At 38.0% G+C, this 19,639-nt stretch overlaps 2 protein-coding genes and 1 long non-coding RNA gene across 6 annotated transcripts in view; 1 reads left to right on the top strand and 2 right to left on the bottom strand.

Annotated features, from left to right (window-relative positions):
• The window catches only part of cacna1c (calcium channel, voltage-dependent, L type, alpha 1C subunit), a 136,480-nt gene that overhangs the window by 63,495 nt on the left and 53,346 nt on the right, over window positions 1–19,639 (top strand). The gene's annotated exons all lie outside the window — the stretch shown is intronic.
• LOC127956193 (uncharacterized) lies at window positions 15,156–18,615 on the bottom strand. Its single transcript, XM_052553972.1, has 6 exons — window positions 18,270–18,615; window positions 17,792–18,014; window positions 17,570–17,696; window positions 17,314–17,419; window positions 15,443–15,591; window positions 15,156–15,335 (listed from the first exon to the last, which is right to left on the bottom strand). The coding sequence occupies exons 1-5, from the start codon at window positions 18,484–18,486 to the stop codon at window positions 15,542–15,544; spliced, it is 723 nt and encodes a 240-aa protein (XP_052409932.1). The 5' UTR covers window positions 18,487–18,615; the 3' UTR covers window positions 15,156–15,335; window positions 15,443–15,541.
• LOC127956194 (uncharacterized) lies at window positions 16,553–16,998 on the bottom strand. Its single transcript, XR_008153510.1, has 3 exons — window positions 16,939–16,998; window positions 16,735–16,851; window positions 16,553–16,630 (listed from the first exon to the last, which is right to left on the bottom strand). It is a non-coding gene; the product is annotated as an uncharacterized LOC127956194 (long non-coding RNA).

Here is a 19,639-nt window from a genome sequence, read left to right as displayed (position 1 = left end):
CTTTGGATTAGAGCGTCTGCTTGATATATAAATGTAAATAGTTGTTTTTTTTCGTTTCTTTGCGTTTCCTCTATTGTATGTCGCTTTGGATAAAAGCATCTGCTTTATATAAATGTAAATATTTGTTTGTTGGTTTGTTTGTTTGTTTCCCTTATTTTAAGTCGCTTTGGATAAATGTGTCTGTTAAATTTATAAATATAAACTTTTTTGTTTGTTTGTTTGTTTGATTCCTCTATTCAATAAAGTTGTCTGCTAATGCATGAATGTAAATGTTTGTTTGTTTCCTCTATTGCAAATCGCTTTGGAAAAAATGTTTGCTAAATGTAAACATTTTTTATGTTTGTTTTTCATGTGTTTCTTCTTTGATAAAAGTGTCTGCTAAATGCATGAATGTAAATTCTTGTTTGTTTGTTCGTTTCCTCTATTGTTAGTCACTTTGAATAAAAGCATCAGGTAAATGTTTAAATGTAAACATAATTTGTAATTGCTTTCTTTGTTTCCTCTATTGGATAAAATGCATGGATGTAAATTTTTGTCTGTTTCCTCTGTTGTAAGTCGCTTTGGAAAAAAGTGTCTGCAAAATATATGAATATAATAATTTTTTTCTCTCCTCCATTTTAAGTCATTTTAATATTATGCAGCTATTCTCTATTCAACAAGGATTGTGTAGAATGAAAGTCTTTGGGCCTTTTTTATTTTTTTATTTTTTAATATGATTTCTGACATTTCACATCATGATCCTTCCAGTGTGTCTTCGGGAAGTTGCACTTTTATATCTCAATATTGTTGCACTTATGTTAAAGTGCACATTTCCCATAGGATTGGGAGAATATTAAAGAGAGATGACAATGACTCAGCAGTATGGATTTTTTTGATTGAAAAAGAAATCACTCTCAAAAAGACGGCATGAATCATGTCAGAGTGATGTAATTACAACAACTCTTCAACAACTCGCTCCGCTCTTGCAGGCAGCTTGGTGCATGGTGGCAAATCTTTTTTATTATTCAATTTTGATGAAAACTTCATATGTTTTCTCTATATTTATGTAACATCTCCCAGTTTAAGGTGCATTCATGTTGACAGTGATTTAACCACCAGAGGTTGCCGAGTATCTGTGTTGCTGGTTGCTAGGTGTTTCATCTGTCCTGCTGGAGGCGGAAAACATGTCCTCTACTGTCTTTCTTCTCATTAGTGGATGCAGTATTGCATCACCATTCATTTGCCTAAAGTTTAACTCTGGTCTACCTTACCGTCTACATGATCTGTGTCACCTCACATAAGCAACTCTCATGGAAAATGAATGACTTCCAGTCGTTTTGTCAGTGTTGAAAACCTCTTTAGAGAGTTTAAACTCACCTGTCACCCAGCATTCATGTGCTCGCTTGTCTCTTCCTAGAGCAAATCTTTTTTCTTCTCCGCTGCGGATTTTGCTTTCTCTCTCTCTCACGACACCACCCACTACCTACAGTTTTAGTCCATCATAACCCGCAACTGGTGTGTGTATGTGTGTATGTTTGTTTGTGTAGTTAAGGCATGGCTCTGTTTTTCAGCCATCTGTTAAAGAGTTCACAAACTGTTTTTATTGCTGTTCCTCCTGATATAATGGGCTCAGCCGACCACACAGTACACAGGTGAATTAGTTGTAAAATTGTCATTTTACTAGCTGTTTGCAAGATATGATTAAACGTTAACCAGTATTTGTATTAAACTAGGAGTAAATTAAGAGTTTAAATAAATTCATCACATAATTGCAGTAGCTGATAACCATTTCAAGCTATGCAGGAACTTAAAATTTGCATTAAATGTATATTTAAATAACACATGAGATACTGATTTCAGCCTTTGTTCAGATTTTAATTCACATAAAAATACACTCTTTTAGAACTTTTTACTGAAAGGTTCTTTGGTAAAACCAAAAAGGTTCCCTTTCGGAACGTATTTTTGGATACAGCGTATGCATAAAAATGTGTATGTAGTAATATATTGCTTCTGATGATTATATTATCTGATACAAAGAGGTCATGAATGGTTGCCTCTTGCTATTGTTCTTAAGTAATCCAATGCTTTGACAACCGGTGAGTAAATATAATAAATATCGACTTCCCTCTCTGTACTTACTGATGACTTGATTACTTTTTACTACTTCTGGCTTAAGTTAATGTGCATTTTCCCTGAAAATAGTATTTATAGTTTTAGAAGCAATACTCAGCTAAGAAAGTGTGTGTGGGTGTGTGTGTGTAGAGGTTGGAATACTTGTTTGTGCTAAATTGCTGTAAATGTTGTTACAAATATAGTAAAACATGTCATAATCCCACTTGTGGGGATTTGAAGTGGTCCTCATTATTTGTAAATCATCCAGATCTTGTTTTCTTCTAATCTAATAAAGTCACCAGGTTTGTGTGAAGGTCGGCTTTAGTTTATAGTAAATATCATCACTTTAGTATGAAACCATGTCTTCATGATGCAATCCTCATTACTATAGTTCCAGAAGTGTGTGGACGTCTTTCTAGTACGCAAGTATGCTTTTGGTGTATGTGACCTCTGAATCTTGAGCTTTTGGGAAAAGGCCGGAAATGAACTGCCACAATTAGAAAGGCTAATTTAGCCATGACACTTCAAAGGCCCAGATTCCTCCTTTCTCTTCTTCTTCTCTCACTTTCTTTCTCTTTATCGCTCTCTCTCTCTCCCCTCCTGGTGTGTGTGTATATACAGGTGCATCTCAGTAAATTATAATGTCAAGGAAAAGTTCCTTTATTTCAGTAATTTAACTCAAATTGTGAAACTCATGTATTTAATAAATTCAATGCACACAGAAGTAGATTAAGTCTTTGGTTCTTTTAATTGTGATGATTGTGGCTCATATTTAACAAAAACCCACCAAATCACTTAAACAATTAGAATACTTCATAAGACCAATAGAAAAAACTTTTTTTTGTGTGTGAATTGTTGGCCTTCTGGAAAGTATGTTCATTTACTGTACATGTACTCAATACTTGGTAGGGACTCCTTTTTCTTTAATTAGTGTCTCAATTCAGCGTGGCATGGAGATGATCAGTTTGTGGCACTGCTGAGGTGGTATGGAAGCCCAGGTTTCTTTGACAGTGGCTTCAGCTCATCTGCATTTTTTTGGTCTCTTGTTTCTCATTTTCCTCTTGACAATAGCCCATAGATTCTCTTTGGGGTTCAGGTCTGGTTAGTTTGTTGGCAAGTCAAGCACACCAACACCATGGTCATTTAACCAACTTTTGCATCTTCAAAAAGCTGGTCAGCAGATAGAGGCATGAAGTGCTCCAACTTTCTTGGTAAACGGGTGCAGTGAATTTGGTTTTCAAAAAACACAATGGACCAACACCAGCAGATGACATTGCACCCCAAATCATCACAGACTGAAAAGAGCACTTTGGACCACTGGGCAACAATCCAGTTTTCCTTAGCCCAGGTAAGACGCCTCTGACGTTGTCTGTGGTTCAGCAAATTCCTTGACACTTCTGTGTGTGGTGGCTCTTGATGCCTTGACCCCAGCCTCAGTCCATTCCTTGTGAAGTTCACTTAAATTCTTGAATCGATTTTGCTTAACAATCTTCATAAGGCTGCGGTTCTCTCGGTTGGTTGTGCATCTTTTCCACGCTTTTTCCTTCCACTCAACTTTCTGTTAACATGCTTGGATACAGCACTCTGTGAACAGCTAGCTTCTTTGGCAATGAATGTTTGTGGCTTACCCTCCTTGTGAAGGGTCTCAGTGATTGTCTTCTGGACAACTGTCAGATCAGCAGTCTTCATGATTGTGTAGCCTAGGGAACCAAACTGAGGGACCATTTTGAAGGCTCAGGAAACCTTTTCAGGTGTTTTGAGTTGATTAGCTGATTGGCATGTCACCATATTCTAATTTGTTGAGATCAAAATCATAACAATTAAAAGAATCAAAGACTTAAACTACTTCAGTCTGTGTGCATTGAATTTATTTAATACACAAGTTTAACAATTTGAGTTGAATTACTGAAATAAATGAACTTTATCACAACATTCTAATTTATTGAAATGTATCTGTATGCATAAAGGTTGTTTTTATGTAAATTATTTTGTATGAGCTAATTATTTGTTTGTGTAAAGTACAGCTTCTGTGCTTTTATTAGTTAATTCACACCCTAATACATCATCCAGGTGCCGGATACTCACGTTTGTATGTGTTTTTCATATGTACGAGTTTCTGTGCCACCAGTTAAATGTTCAGGAAATTTACTATTTCTATACTGAGGCACTTAGTAGGACACAGACACGCATGGTGGAGAGGTGAAAGAGGAAAAGAAGAGCTAGAAAGAGACTGACCTACTTTAGGGGGCTGGATTCTGTTAACACACACCTCTCAGAGAGCGAGTGTGTGAAGGGAAGTAAGATGGGATCGTGTGTGGCAGCTGAATAAGAGATTTAGGATGACACGTGCTTTCAGACGCCACCTAGTGGTTTGAGTGAATTCTGCGTGCTCACTGAGGCTGCATTCAGTTGAATTAATCATATCGTAAAATATTTAAGAGTTTCATAAAAAAAAAAAAGGTACATGTTATATATCTTAAAATATTTTAAATCTTTATAATTTACATAATTTAATTTATTCCGGTAATGGCTATGAATTTTTCAGTTTAAGTCTTCAGATTCATTTGATTTGATAAAATAAATGCAACTTGGCGAGAATAAGACATGTATTATGTATTGTTATGTAACTAATGTTATTTCTGTGTTTTTGCAACTTAACTTTCTGGTTAGTTTCTAACAGCATTTCATTGTCTCTGTATTTGTTTTCTAAACAGTGACAGAAAAGTTGTATCTAATCTAGCATAATGTTAGACCACATATTTGCTTTCTATATGTTAAAATCACTTATGGGTGTACTTTGGTGTTTTTTCATTTCGCTTTACTTCATGTGACCTCTTGGCTTCAAGAAACTTGAATGAAATTGCCAAATTAATTTAGCACAATCCTCTACAATTTATTTAGTCAAGCGCTGCTGGGCTGCTGGGTAATATAGTACCCTGCAGCCTCCAGCTTCTCACCAACAAGTTACTATGACAACAGAGAATCAGAAAGTGAGTGAATTTTTACGTTTTCAAGTTTGAGGAATTTATGTAGTTACAGTGTTGCACACTGTTATAAGACATTTTTAAAATACGGTTTAAAAATGTAAAATGCACTTATTTACTACATTGCTTTATGGGAACCAGGCATAAAAAAAGAAGAAAATCTCTTTATAAGTTTCATTACCACACACTATGGATGTGTGTGTCGTGTAGTTGCCCATTATTATTCTGTTTCTGTTCTCTGGTCCAAAATTAAACAGGCCATCATGCAGTGATGTGCTACTTGAATATATTGATGTAATGATGTAATGTTATACAGAGCTGCACAGCGGCACCAGGACAGATGTTTGTGACAGGTGCATTGTGGGTCCTCAGGCTTTACAAGTGTTTGGGTTTACAAGCAACAGATTCAAATTAAGCGTGTAGATGCATGTTTGGTTATTGTGGGCAAATGTGTGAACCATATCACAGAGTAACATCCCATAATAATCAATGCTCAGGTGTAAATTCGCTCACTATCCATCCAAAACAGTATGCAAGATTAGAATGAAATTGCCTTGTACGTTTAAATCACTGCTGCTGCAGTTTTTGCAGATGCTCTGCATAAAAATAAAATAGCATTAGGTTAACTTTGCATAGAGGGAAGATGTAGTGCTGACCTAGAGTTAATGTTGACTGCTTTAAACTGTTTTCAGATATGGAATAATATATAGTTATAGTTAATAGTTGCAGCTGCAGTTGCCATGCATCATAGATAAATATTAGGAAGTCAGATCTCTCTGTACTGTGAGTTACAGATGTCCTTGGGCCAAAGACCTCATTTTGGGAGATGGCACTCATTCCGTCCTGTCTGCGTATTCACACCTCCTACATTCATCTCTTCATAACTTCTGTCTTCTCCTTTCTTCTGTCACATTAGAAAGAGCTGGGTTTGTTTTTGTTTTTTTTTAGATGATTTTGATGCTCTCCAAACATGGCTTTTTATGTCTGTTTTCATCTTACTCTGGTTTAGGTGTTAGTGTCATGTGGTGGGCTTCTGATCCAGAAGATATCAGATGTGCTAAATCAGAAGCCATATTTAAATCTAGACTCAAAACACATCAGATTAGCTGTGCATTTATCTTAACTGATGGCACTGTATTTAATGTATAATATTTTTTATTCTTAACAGTTTTAATTCATTTTAAATCCATATGTAAAACAATAATAATAATAAGTAATTGTTTTTATTGTTTGTGATTATTTTTATGATTATTTTAATTCATTTTGAATTAAATTAATCATAAAATCACTTTGAAATACCATTGTGTATAAGAAGTTCCATGTTAATAAGCAAATGTAATTCATTGTTTTTATTGTTTGTGATTATTTTTTATGATTATTTTAATTCATTTTGAATTAAATTAATCATAAAATCACTTTAAAATACCATTGTGTATAAGAAGTTCCATGCCTTGCCTTACTTTGCCTTGATTCCAATACAAATTATGTTCCATTGTAAAAACATAAGAACCACCATTTACAGCTTACACGATTAACAAGGAGTCAATGCTGTAATGTTTTGCATGTTTAGATTAACATCAAATATTAAAACCAATCCAAATCAAAGTTTCATCAAATTTCTGGCTTTTTTTTATATTTCCTAAAAAAATATCTACAGTAGTAATCAGTTTTTGGAATAACGGCGTTTAAAAGAACGGCGTTAGGTAACGACGTTATTTTTTCAGTAACGGTGTAATCGAACTAATTACTTTTCCCGTCGTTACAACGCCGTTACCATTACTGAATGTTAAATGCGGCGCATTACTATGCATTGATTTAATAAACTATGTAATCCGAACGCACCCCTGGCTCACACAGCGAGTGTAGAGGTGGGTTAAAAACGAGATAAGCGATTATGATTGGCTAAGGCAGAGTCATGTGTTTCATGGTAGCCAATCAGAGCCAGTGTTTTTACACACATGCCAGCGCCAGCTCGCCAAACACACACACACACACACACAAACACACAGACAGAGATTCGCAGCAGCAGCAGAAATGGCGAGTCAGGAGCAATCCGATGAAAAGGAGATATAAGCGCTACTTCAAATTCATTGTGGTCAAAGGCAAGAACGTGCATGCAATGTGTACATGTAATGTGTGACACAAGCATCTACAAAGCTAGTGGCCCAAAACACTTCTTACAAAGAAGTGCAGGATAAAACTCTTGCTGTCTTTTGACGTGCAATAAATATCGAAAGTTATGTACGAACACCTGTCTGTTCTACTCATTTCATTTGACCTGTGAAAACTGCTTAAAAATAAATAAATAAATAAATTATTTGACATATAGCAACTTTTTTTTTTTTTTACAGTAACGCAAATAGTTACTTTCCCTGGTAACGAGTTACTTTTATTATAGAGTAATTCAGTTACTAACTCTACTTGTTACTTTTTGTAACAAGTAGTGAGTAACTATAACTAATTACTTTTTTTAAGTAACGTTCCCAACAGTGGTAGTAATAGAGTAAAAAACTTATGGCTAAACTTATAGCTTATGGTTTTTGGTGATTAGCTACCTATTTTCAGACCCTTACTCAACAAATCCTCTGTACACAACACAGATGCAGATTTAATTGGTTCACAGGTTTACATTTCATGTAATTTCAAATTAACTTTGATTTGCATATTACTATATTTTTAAATTTTCAAAAAAATAGCTTATAGTGTATATATATATATATATATATATATATATATATATATATATATATTATATTAGCTCAAAGATTATGTCCAGTATTTCACAATCTGTTTTCTCTAGTTTACAATCTTTCAGTTTTGAGTTGGTTTTGTATGTTAGAATTTAAATGTATGCATTTAGCAGACGCTTTTATCCAAAGCAACTTACACTGCATTCAGTCTAACAATTTTCACCTAACGTGTGTTCTCTGGGAGTTGAACCCCCAACCTTACTCTACCACTTGAGCTACAGGAACACTTAAATTTGTGTTCAAGTGTTTATCATGTAGGCTACTCCTGAATCTGACCTGTCATTCAACTGATGTCCTGTAGCTTGGTTTGAAGTTTCTGTCCTGTAGTTTACAGTGTGTAATTATTGAGTGTGTTGTGTAGGTTAGAGGTTGTGTTTTAGTTCAGTGTTTGTCACGTAGTTTAAAATCTGACCTGTCATTCAGTTTATGTCTTGTAGTTAAGGTCAAAGATTATGTCCTGTAGTTTACAAATAATTTATCCAATATTAAATTTCAATTTACACTCCTTCTTTTGCGTGCTCAGAGAAAATGACCCTGGCATTTGTTGCTTTTTGGTCTTCTAAATTTGCTGTGGTCCTGCGACCTGAACACTTCTTGACAGTTTTTGCAATCCTGCAGTCCCACGCTGCAACAAACATCTATGGTGATGAGGGTGAACATCAGCAGCCCTCACACAATGACATAATCATCAAATCCCTAATTGAGTCTTTTTGTGTGTTTTGTGAATTATAGAGATAATGAGCTGCTGCTGCACATTTAACTTTTAAACTGTCTTTTACAAGTGTCTTCAACAGAGAAAAATGTCATGTTCTTGCCCACACACACGCAGTGTGGGAGGATTGTGGTTTTGGCTGTTCATGACGTTTGATGGAGCCTCACTTTGGCATCATCACCAATCAAAACAATGCTCTGCAGAGTACACGGTCTCCATGACAACTAGTGTCATAGTTACCACAGACTTTCAGTTCTCTGTCCAAATTCAGCTTTTTGTGCATTTATTTATTTAGGCTTTATGTCTGCAAGAACTCTCCTGTACATGATGAAGTCTTCAGTCATCCCTTAATGCATTTGAACACCCGTTTTGGACATAAATCGCAGAAATCATTACCCATTTTTCCATATAAATTGAATTTTACTATCATAGCTTTAGTATATATACTTGTATTTTTATATACTTGTGTATATATAGTATACGAATGTGATGGTTATGGTATATATCAAAGTACCATGCTTTTAACATGGTAACAGCACTGAACGCTGGTGCTTAAATCATCTTTAGAAATAAATAATCATCAAAGAACACATTCCTGTTCATTTTTATCTCCAGGTTGCACAGCCAGACTCTAAAAAGCACCGTGGCAGTGGAGTAACACATTGCTCGAAAAGAACGGGAGTGGTTGAAGCGTTGGTCACACAAACCCCATCCTAGAATCAAACCGTCACCAGTCCCCAATCTCACAATCTGGCATTGTTTCCATGGCAAATTAATGCTTGGGAATGATGAATTCATGGTTCAGTGTTGTTTACGTAAAGACATCTCTGAAGAATTCTCTCTCGCGTGTATGCTGTGCTTAACGCTCTGTTTAGTTTCAGCATCTCTCTTCCCTGATGCCGATGACATCAACTCCTCCTTACATGGTGCTTCTCTAAACTCATCCCTCTCTGTACTGTCGTCATGGTGATGCTCTTTAGCCACCTCACTCAGATTCCCAACATTTCTGATACTAAGCAATGTGAGCATGTTGCTGTGGAGATGTGCTGGAGTGTGAGAGGTGACTAAGGGGTGAAATGCATCAACGCGAGAGCACAGGTCTCTGTGTTGTGTATTAAAGATGTGACTGCATGATATTCATGTAATTAACTCATTAGCTGGTTCTCTTCTGCAAAGTTCATCTTGTATTTTAGTGACATATATTGCATAAAAGAAAATTAAGTGGTACAAGTAAAAAATGCTTTTAAATAGTTTTTGTTTTATTTTAACTTTATAAAAATGTTAATTTAGTTCAGAATTTTTTCTGTCATTCAGTTTATGTCCTGTAGTTGACAGTAGGTCAAATATTCTGCCTTGTAGTTTAAAATCTCTCAGTTCTGAGTCCTGTAGGTTAGAGTTTGTGCTGTAGTTCAGTGTATGTTGTGTAGTTCAAATCTGACCTGTCATTTAGCTTATGTTCTGTAGTTTAAGATTAAAGTGGTTGTAGTTGAAGATTCTGTCCTGTAGTTTACAGTGCTCCCTGCAGTTTACAGTCTCTCAGTTTTAAGTCTGTCCTATAGGTAAGAGTTTGTTCTGTAGTTCAGAATCTGACCTGTCGTTCAGTTTATGTCTGTATTTAGGTCAAAGATTCTGTCTGGTAATTTACAGTCTGTTCTGCAGTTAAAAATCTCTCAGTTTTGCGTGTGTCCTATAGATTAGAATTTGTTCTAGAGTTGTGTTTGCCATGTAGGTCAGAATTTGACCTTTCATTCTGTTGATGTCTTGTAGTTTAGGTCAAATATTCCATCCTGTAGTTTACAGTCTGTCATCATTGAGTGTGTCCTGTAGGTTAAAGTTTGTTCTGTAGTTCAGTGTTTGTGATGTAGTTTAGATTCTGTCTTGTAGTTTACACTGTATTTTTATCATGCATGACCTGGTGTTAACCATATTTTCTTCTGATTGAGAGAGGTAATACTGCAGTAGATTGACTTAGATTGCCCTATTCTACAGTCATGAGTAGTTATTGTAGAAAAATTTCACACTAGAATTAATACAGGTTTGTTAGGCCCTAAAAAATTATGCTGTTTATAAAGAGGTGCCACTAATAATTCAAATGAAGGAATCAGAATGCATGGCAGTTCAGGGTTTTTCCTGGGTCAAAATTGGTCTTCGGTGGTGGCTGACCGACAAGAGTACCCTAGTACCCACATGATCTGCAAGTCCAATATTGACAATAAATGTTTAATTTAAAACAAATACAAAGAAACAGTTTTTTTTTTATCCTATTCATGAAAAAACGATCACTGTCATCTTTTCTTGCCCTCTTTGCAAAAAAAGCTGTGATTTTTCCACGTGTGGCTTTCATAGTTAAGAAAGATAAAATCCTTTTTTGATAGACCTGATAATTAATGATTTGTTATACACCGATTCAGACACTGATGGGCAGAACAATTGCTTTAACCATTCGTTATAATGAATCGGCTCAAAGGAGTCATCAGGTCACAAATCAGACTTTAGCGGACGTGTTGTGTGGGAATCCTGGCTTTTAGGACATCGTGAAAGATTTGTCAACACACACACACACACACAAAACACCTCATAACTGTATTTTTTTTTTTTTTTTTTTTTTATGGTGCTGAATAATTTTTGGTCCCAATTGTATTATTATTATTATTATTATTGTCATCAATTTCACTAGTGGTCCACTGTATGAAGAATTTTTGGGTATAATATGTCGCAGTTCACTTTATTTTGCTATACTCACCTGCATAAATGTATTCTAGTGTCCTGCACCTACTAGTAAAAAAATATATCTGGTGTCTGAATAATTGCTGGTTTGACTGTGCATTAATTCTTGGTAAAACTACAAATTAATTCAGTCAAGAGCAGTGTGTGATTTTCTTTCTTTCATTTTCTTGGATTAACATTACAGCAGCTATAGATAGCAAAATTAGGCGCGGTCACTTTAAGAGACGATGAATCCATCCAATATAATACACGTAAATTTTTTTCTAAACTTTTTACTTTCACTTAAGACATAACCGACAGTTTTTTTCGAACATAGCCTACTTTCTAAGACGGTATGAATTTGACCTTATTTGTATTTGATGGTACAAGAGCAAAATAAGGCAAATTCAGTGTTCAGGTGTTTTGAGATGCCTCTCTCTGGATGAGCTCTGAAAACCAGAACACCGCGGTGCTGAATTGGGCTTTCACATCCTTTTCTGTTTGTTTAAACTGCGATTTGAATTTGTTCGTTCAGGTGCAGGAGGAAGTTCGAGGAGATCTTCACAAAGGAGAGCTCAGTTTAGTGTTGCTGTCTGTCAGACGCGGCTCTCTCTCCGCATGCTCACCGAACATAGCGCGCGAGTAACAGCTTCTCAGTTGAGCTTTTCCGCGTCTTGTGTTTGAATGCTTTAAACTCTTTTTAATGTTTAAATCGACAAGTGGCAAGGCTTAAAACACGTGAAAATGGTAAGCTTTTGTGACCACAAGCAGCAGTGGCCTGTCAACTGTCCTGAGCGTCTTTTCAGGCTGGCCTCAGCCAGACGGTTATAATTGTCATCACCTTTCACCCCACTATCGATGACCCTGGGATCAGCTGATTTTGATGTGAGGGAGAGAGCAAAGACAGAACTGAAGACTGAGAGTTCCAGTGCGGGGTTGGGGCGCTGTGCTCGTTCTCTCCGTCAGTAGTCTGCTTCACTCACAAAACCCAATTACAGATCAAATAAGGCTTTGGCGGGACAAAAAATCGTTTTGGCGGCCGCCAAAAAATGTTCAATGTAGGAAAAACCCTGCAGTTGCAGTCAAAATATCAGAAACTTTTTTATTACAGCTTATGTTTCGGAACTTTCAAGCTCTATCCTATCCATCTTCCCCATCACACCATATCTAGACCAGCTAAAGTCTGTCTACACTGGATGTGACAAAGCAACCGTTGCAAATCATTTTGATATTTGTGTCAGAACATCATAAATAGAATGAGGCAGCAGTTTTCTTTTTCAGCGATTTGTCATGTCTCGCTGTGCCGCATCCAGTGTGAACAGCATCATTAAATATGAGTTCTATAGTAATCTGTCAAGCCGCAGAGATCGCGTCCAGTGTAGACACGCTGTTAGTAACACATACAGCTGTGTGCAGCAGTGAAAAAGGGCCTCTCTCAAACAGTGATCCGCTGTACCACATTCCAAATGTTGTTTAAGCCAGTGGTTCCCAATCCTGGTCCTGGAGGCACGCCAGCACTGCACTTTTTAGACGTTTCCATTCTCTGACACATCAATTTCAGGTCTTGAAGTTTCTACGAATGAGCTGATGACCTGAATCAGGTGTGTTTGATTAAGGAGACATGCAAGACTTGCAGTGTTGAGGTGCCTCCAAGACCAGGGTTGGGTTTAAGCGATGTACACTGGTATTGCTGTATATAAAAAATTCATAACAAAAATAAAAACTGGTATTCTTTATGAACCAGTATACCACCCAGCCATAGTTCAGTGTATGTCATGCGATTCAGAATCTGACTTGTCATTCCGTATATGTCTTGTAGTTTAGGTTCAATATTCTGCCCTTTAGGTTACAATCTGTACTGTAGTTCACAGTCTCTCATTTTTGAGTGTGTCCTGTAAGTTTGTGCTGTAGTTCAGTGTTTGACACATAGTTTAGAATCTGACCTGCTGTTAAAGGTGGGGTAAGCAATTTTTCAAAAACAATTTAAAAAAATCTGATTTGGGCCAACTAGCAAAACTAGTAGTCAATCCGCAGTAAGGGTAAATATAGGATCAGCTTTCCAGCACTGGAGAGAACTTAAAGCCCATCTTTCAAGTTGAAGATCATTGTGAATGAACGTGTAGATAAATAGTGTAGGAACTGGACTTGCATGAAGAAATTAATCATAAATTGGCATTAAAACAGTTTTTAAAAAGAAATTGTGATTAAAATTACTTCCGTTGTGAAAAACGCTCTGATCGGAAGTGACGCAACGGCAGGTAAACATCGTCTCTTCGTAATGGAGTCAGACAGTGAAGAGGTTGCAGTTGGCATAAATGTCAACTCTTACGATGGGCCATTGCCGTATAATTTCGAGCCGCCTAGGCGAGAGAGTGGTCAGGGAGAGTTAAGGGGAAGGGTAAATGGACAGAGGCGAGAGATAGAGTTGTGGTGTGAGGAGAATCGGTTGAGAATTGGGCAGGTGTCTTGGTGAGTGACCACAGGCGATAGCTAATTGTGGCTAACGTTGTGTCCATGTTTATCACATTGCAGTATCTTTAATAAATCATATTTAGCAATATTGCTGTCGACTTTGTTGTTTTTCAAGCACCCATGTAGATTGTCACCATCTATGCCAGCAACATGTGTCTTAAAATAATTAATTTAGATCCCAGATTTTAAATGAATGTTGTAGGATGTAGGCGGTCAGCTAGTCTGGATAGGGATAGAAATTCTGTGCATTTCCACACAACATAGTTTATCGTGACATTTTGTAGAAATTGCTAGCCGATGTTTAATCAGTAACTGCTTTTAGATCTAGATGTCCGCATGTTCTGCTTCTGCAGATGTCAAGCGTTTGGGCCGTATATCTGAACAACATAACCGGACAGCTGGACTTCCGAACTTAGTCGGCTGTTATACTACTCACCTCTTAGTATTTCCGACGGACATAATGTAAATGAGCTCACATGTACTGTGGAGTACCTGTATGAAAGCAGTTAGTCTTCCGGCTAGGACGGGAATATGCTGTTCATATAAATACAGTCATTGTAACAAGGATCTTTTATTGTCACGTGGAGGGATACTGGTTGTAAGGCATGCAGATAAATGCATCTAATTGACAGCCTATACTGTACAGGGGGTGTGTCTTTTTACAGTTCATATTTACCCAAGTTTTAGGAAGTAAGTACTTCCAAGTCTTACACCAACCACTAAAGCTACAAGGAGGGAAGGAGAGTGAGTTTATCTTAGCTCATTTGTTTAACAGGTGCTTGTGTGGTAGATGTGAGGCTATGCCATCAGCAGTGGAGAGTGTGTGCTGTAGGGAGGTCGACGCCTATTGGTCCTTTGTCCAAAACCTTGATCCCCCAGAAGACATTACCTGCCTCACACTCCATCCAGGGTTTGAAGCATCCTGTCTGAATCCTTTTGTGCTGCAGATAGCATACATGAACTTCAGACAGGAGCATGGCCCTCTTCAAGCCAGCAGACCAGAGTAGGTTTTGAGCAAAAATTATTTTACTGCAATTCAAAATAGCTTTTCTACACCAAAATAGTAAATCCTGTTAAGCAGGTTGTTAAACTGAGTGGTTTCCATATACTTACTATAAAAACAACTTTGGGGTTGTGTAGTACAGTAGAATATCAGCCAACAGGACATGCAATATTTACCATTGGAATTGTTTACTATGAAAACATGGTATGATCAAAATGTATATATGTCCCAATCTCCACCACAGGCAGTTCCGATACACAGCATACAGGCAGGTTGTCCGCTGGGCGTACGGAATACTAGGCAGGAACATTAGGAAAGCCATACCTTCATGTGTTGTGTCAGGAATAAGGAGGCAGTTTGCAGAGGAGGGACAGACATACAAAGGTTTTCAGTGGCCCCGCTTGGAAGACGATTAATAAATCCATAGTGAAACAAACTACTGGTAAAATTGATCTTTTATTACATGTTAAAACGTGAGTGTCGTGCGAGATGGAGGCTGACTGCCTCATCCTTGGCAACCTTCTGGACGGAAGAGGTGAGGGGGGCGGTGCAGCAGAGGGCCTGTGGTGACTTGCAGTATTCCTCTACCAGAGAGACCATAAGATTTGTTGCGTATACTTTAGGAGAGAAATGTTTAGAAAACATTTAGTTACATGGTTGACTCACATAAAAATAGATAGATTCACACAAAAAAGATATTGAAAAACTAAGTGAAACTACTAACCGTAAGATGGTTTCTCCTTGATGGGGTGGACTACCCAGCCACCTTTCCGAAACCGTGGGTAGCGAACAGCGTAGCGTCCCTCACCCTCACTAGTTCGCGCTACATCTCTGTTGCCATTACTATTGAAATGTAGGGCTGCCAAGAGAAGTCTGTACGAGATAAGTAGATAGAACATTAGGTCTCCAAAGCTAACCCAATGCAGTGAAATGCAACAGAAATATATGACATTAATTTTTTCAGTTCAAATGGGTCTAAGACAATGACTCATCTTTGCAATTATTTTTTTGCAAACAATATGTAATGCTGTTATCAATCTATAACATTTTGGTCTGCTATACAAGACTGCATTAGTTTTTAGCCATATTCATTCTGTCATCATTTCCTGAAATTGAGAAAAAAAGAAAATAAAACTAATTTTATTAGTATCGATACTTTTAAGTGATAACACTACCTGCTGTACATCCCAAGAAAAGAAAAGCCAGTGTGTTTGGGAGCAAAGTGCAGAATGAGGGAATGGTAGGCCTCCAGGGAGAATGTCTGATGCTGATGTGACAATTGTTGAATATCCTTTACCAGTGCTTTCCTGGCAGCTACACTCTCCAGTTTAGTGGGTGCTGGTGATCCTGAATAAAACGTATTCTGTCATATAATCCCTTGCATTTCATAACACAAGTAATTATTAGTACACATGGGGTTATGTATTGATAAAACCAAACTAAAATTTACAAGCACTGAAAAAAATGTGACATCTGTTGTACCTGGTTCCAGCCACTCCTTGTTTCTTGCCTCTCCTTCCAACGGTGGATGTGCGCAGCTGGCAAATGCAGGAGTGCTGTGTTCATGTATGTCCTGTACATTTTGCCTGCATCTCATCTGGATCTCCTGTAGGGGTGGAAGCTGCGGTCCAGTAGAGATGGTTGATGATGGCTGGCCTCCACAGCTTCAGATCCTCACAGTCCCTCTCTTTTGCAGCAGCATCCAGTGCTTTCTGTACACGTGTTCCAGAGCAGACAAACAGAGCAGAGCAAATTATTAGGAAATTATTAGGAAATTGAATTTAACTACAAAAAAACAAGTCTGTTATATAGAACTACCAACATCCCAATACATACTTTTCCCAATATGCCAGACGTCAAAGAAATGCCTTGTTCCTTCTGAACACATTTTCTCACGTACCCACTTGGCCACCTAAAACACAAATTGATTTTATAGAATTTAGAATTTATTGATTGATTGAGTGATACTGTGCCTGTCAATGCTGTCCAGATTTAGATCTCTCCTAGCATCATTACCTGCCGATTTCTGTCTGTTATCAGAGCAGATACTTGCATGTCTTGGTCCATCAGGAACTGCATACTCCGCTTTAGACCCTCTAGCTCACACCAAGAGCTGCTTGGGACTTCTGAGCTCTGTAAAACCAACTGATTATTACTGAACAGTAACAGTAATATCAGTAACTAAATCAGACACAAGATTTATGTGTGACATCAGCTTACTTGGACAAGCTGAACATCCAAAACTTTGTTAATTCGATCCTCAATCAAGGAGTAGCTACCGTATTTGACACAGTGTCCAGGAGAATCTGATCTAAGAACGTCAAAAACAGTTACATTTATAGGTTAATGCAAAAACACATTGACCTGTTCTACATCAGTGACGTGAGCTGGACCAATCTACCTGCAGTCACCAGACAGGATCAATCCACCCCCAGTCTCCTTCAACTCCCTGATGATCCCCCTCTGCTCAGTCCTCCAGGCCTGCACGATGGTAGGGATAGTGTAATAGCGCTGATGGCAGAAAAAAAGTCCCGGGACTTATGCACTGCAGTCCAAACAGCTTCAGCATCCTGATTGTCTGAGTAGCCATGCAACCTGAGAAGTGGATGGCACCGCTGAGTAAAAGGTTGCAGGCAGGCATGTTTCGATGCACCTTCTCTTGGTTTTGCCAGTAACGCTCATAACCACAAGTTCCGCAGGCCTGAAAGATGATAGAAGATTCAATACTCAAGCAGCTTTAAGATGAGCCAGTAAAAAACCTGTATAGTTAAGACAAATAATTAATATACATACTGTACATTCACAGACTATAATTCAGCTCCTCATACACAGTTGACAAATAAGACATTACCTGCTTGACTTTTATGAAAGTTCCTTCCGGGTGCATTATGTGTCCCTGGGTTTCCCCGCAGCATGCAGAGCAAACCGTGAACAAGGACAGCAACTGCCTCTGGCAAACAATGAACTTGTCAACAGCACTGAAAACAAGAAAAGGAAAACACACATTAATTCTGACTATGACATTTTTTGATACACAATCAGAAACAGTTTCCATTAATAAAAAGGTTTTTACTTTGGGTCAGTGAGAGATTCCAGCTCTTCTGGTTCCTCCTCAGAGGACTCGCTCAACATCTCCTCCCCTGGACTCCATGACATATCACCAGAATGATTGATGATATCAGAAAATGACCATTCATCATCACTTTGTTCAGGACTGGCCAGTGGAGTTGATCTGCGATGCTCAAACCTTTCGGTTTGAGTCCCCACATCCACCATCTGAGGCTTTACCTGAACACCTTAGATGAAAGAGATTCATCTTACTAATTGTTCACCATTGTACATTCATTGGTAACAACACATGCACTATCTAATGCAACCCAGTAAAAAATGTATTTTTCTAACATTATGGAGTTCTTAATATTTTAATGTTTACTGTCTGAAAAGTGGAAATGACAAAATAGTAACCATGGAGATCATGAAAATTTTTGACATAATCCTTATTTGTGATTGTATATGGCATGTATGGTGAATGCTAGATATAAGCTAACTACCTAATGAACGATGTAAACATCTTATGTTGCACTGTGATCCACGATGGACCACTTCTGGCTCAGGGTCCACTGTAGAGATGTCTCCATCTCCATCATCTTCAGGATCTGAAGTGCCAGTTGCACCGCCCCCGTCTTTGCTGGCAGCACTCTCTCCCAAAATCTGAAAACAGACCGAAATCACAACTTTGAACTTAAAAAAAAAATGTAGTCCTTTCATGAAAATCCCCCATTCATGTATTATTTAAAAGACTGCTAATCTTTTTAAAATCTTTTCAAAGTAGTCCCGAGCTGCATTCTCTCGCATATGCCTTGTTGATACCAGCTTCGATTAGTCAAAGAAAACCAAGAATTACTTGGATGCGTTTTGGAGACGGTGAAAAGTGTGCGCGCGCTCTGCTCATTCTTTCAGTTAAACATGCACCCTGTCACAAGGGCAGCAGTTCATCTACATTACTCACTTTGGCAGGGAAAAAAATCTATTTGGCGGGCGCTAAAACAAGTTAAATGCAGGAAAATTCATGCGTGAATTTAACCGAGTAGTAATATGCGAATGCAACCACATAAATGTTTTATTAAAAAAATACAATTTTCTGGAACCTGGTCTTAATAGCTCAATAAAATAAGTGTCAGGAGGCTCATGTGCCGCCTCACGGGGTGTAACAAGAGTAAGCTGACGGCAGCTAGGCGGGCTTTCGTGCCATGCCAAGACCATTATAACGTCAAGAAAAATACATTTGCAGAAATTACATGCAGAGCTACATTTCGATACAACAATTTATATATGGTATTATAAGACTTACTGTGCAAAGCTCCCTTTTTGGACGCGCAGATTCTCTCCTAGTGCTAACATTAACGTTAGACTCTTCACTCCCGCCAGATTTTGCAGGTGGACCTGCATGCACCGATGGCACAGCTCCATTTGCCAGCCTAACCCACTCTTTTCGTCGAAATCCCATGCGAAATTCCATAAGATCTCCTTGGTTGTAGCTGTCCGGTGTGAAGTGTTTTTCACATACCATCGTGTGTCTTGTCAACGAGGAGGCAGCGAAATTGCTTCTCTTTGCCTGGACGAAACGTATCCAAGCACGGAAATCTTTGTGTTTCTTATTTGGAAATCGGTGGACCCTATGGCCAGACAAGTTGGAGTTGTTGCATCCAAAACAAACACAAGAATTCACCATTGTGACAACTCAAACCTACTATAACTATAATAACGAGAACGACAATCTCTATTTTCTGTTTCCACCTCTCAGACTACGTAAACCCACACTGAGAACCAGGGCTGCAGCGCCTATGTTTGCCTGTCGTTACGTCATATGACGCGTTCTCTGGGAAAAGGCGGGTTTTTGGAGCGTAGCTTAGAATAGGCA

Source organism: Carassius gibelio, chromosome B4, assembly GCF_023724105.1.
Source record: "Carassius gibelio isolate Cgi1373 ecotype wild population from Czech Republic chromosome B4, carGib1.2-hapl.c, whole genome shotgun sequence".
In the NCBI taxonomy this organism is placed as follows: Eukaryota; Metazoa; Chordata; class Actinopteri; order Cypriniformes; family Cyprinidae; genus Carassius; species Carassius gibelio.
This window is presented reverse-complemented; position numbering and strand designations above follow the sequence as displayed.

Bases quoted from the DNA above. Each gene is read 5' to 3' on its own strand.
- LOC127956193 (XM_052553972.1), bottom strand. From the start codon at position 18,486: ATGAAAGGACTACATTTTTTTTTTAAGTTCAAAGTTGTGATTTCGGTC. The intron at 17,697-17,791 runs GTAAAAACCTTT...TCTTGTTTTCAG, and splicing joins GAATCTCTCACTGACCCAAA to TGCTGTTGACAAGTTCATTG. The intron at 17,420-17,569 runs GTAATGTCTTAT...ATCATCTTTCAG, and splicing joins CTTTCATAAAAGTCAAGCAG to GCCTGCGGAACTTGTGGTTA.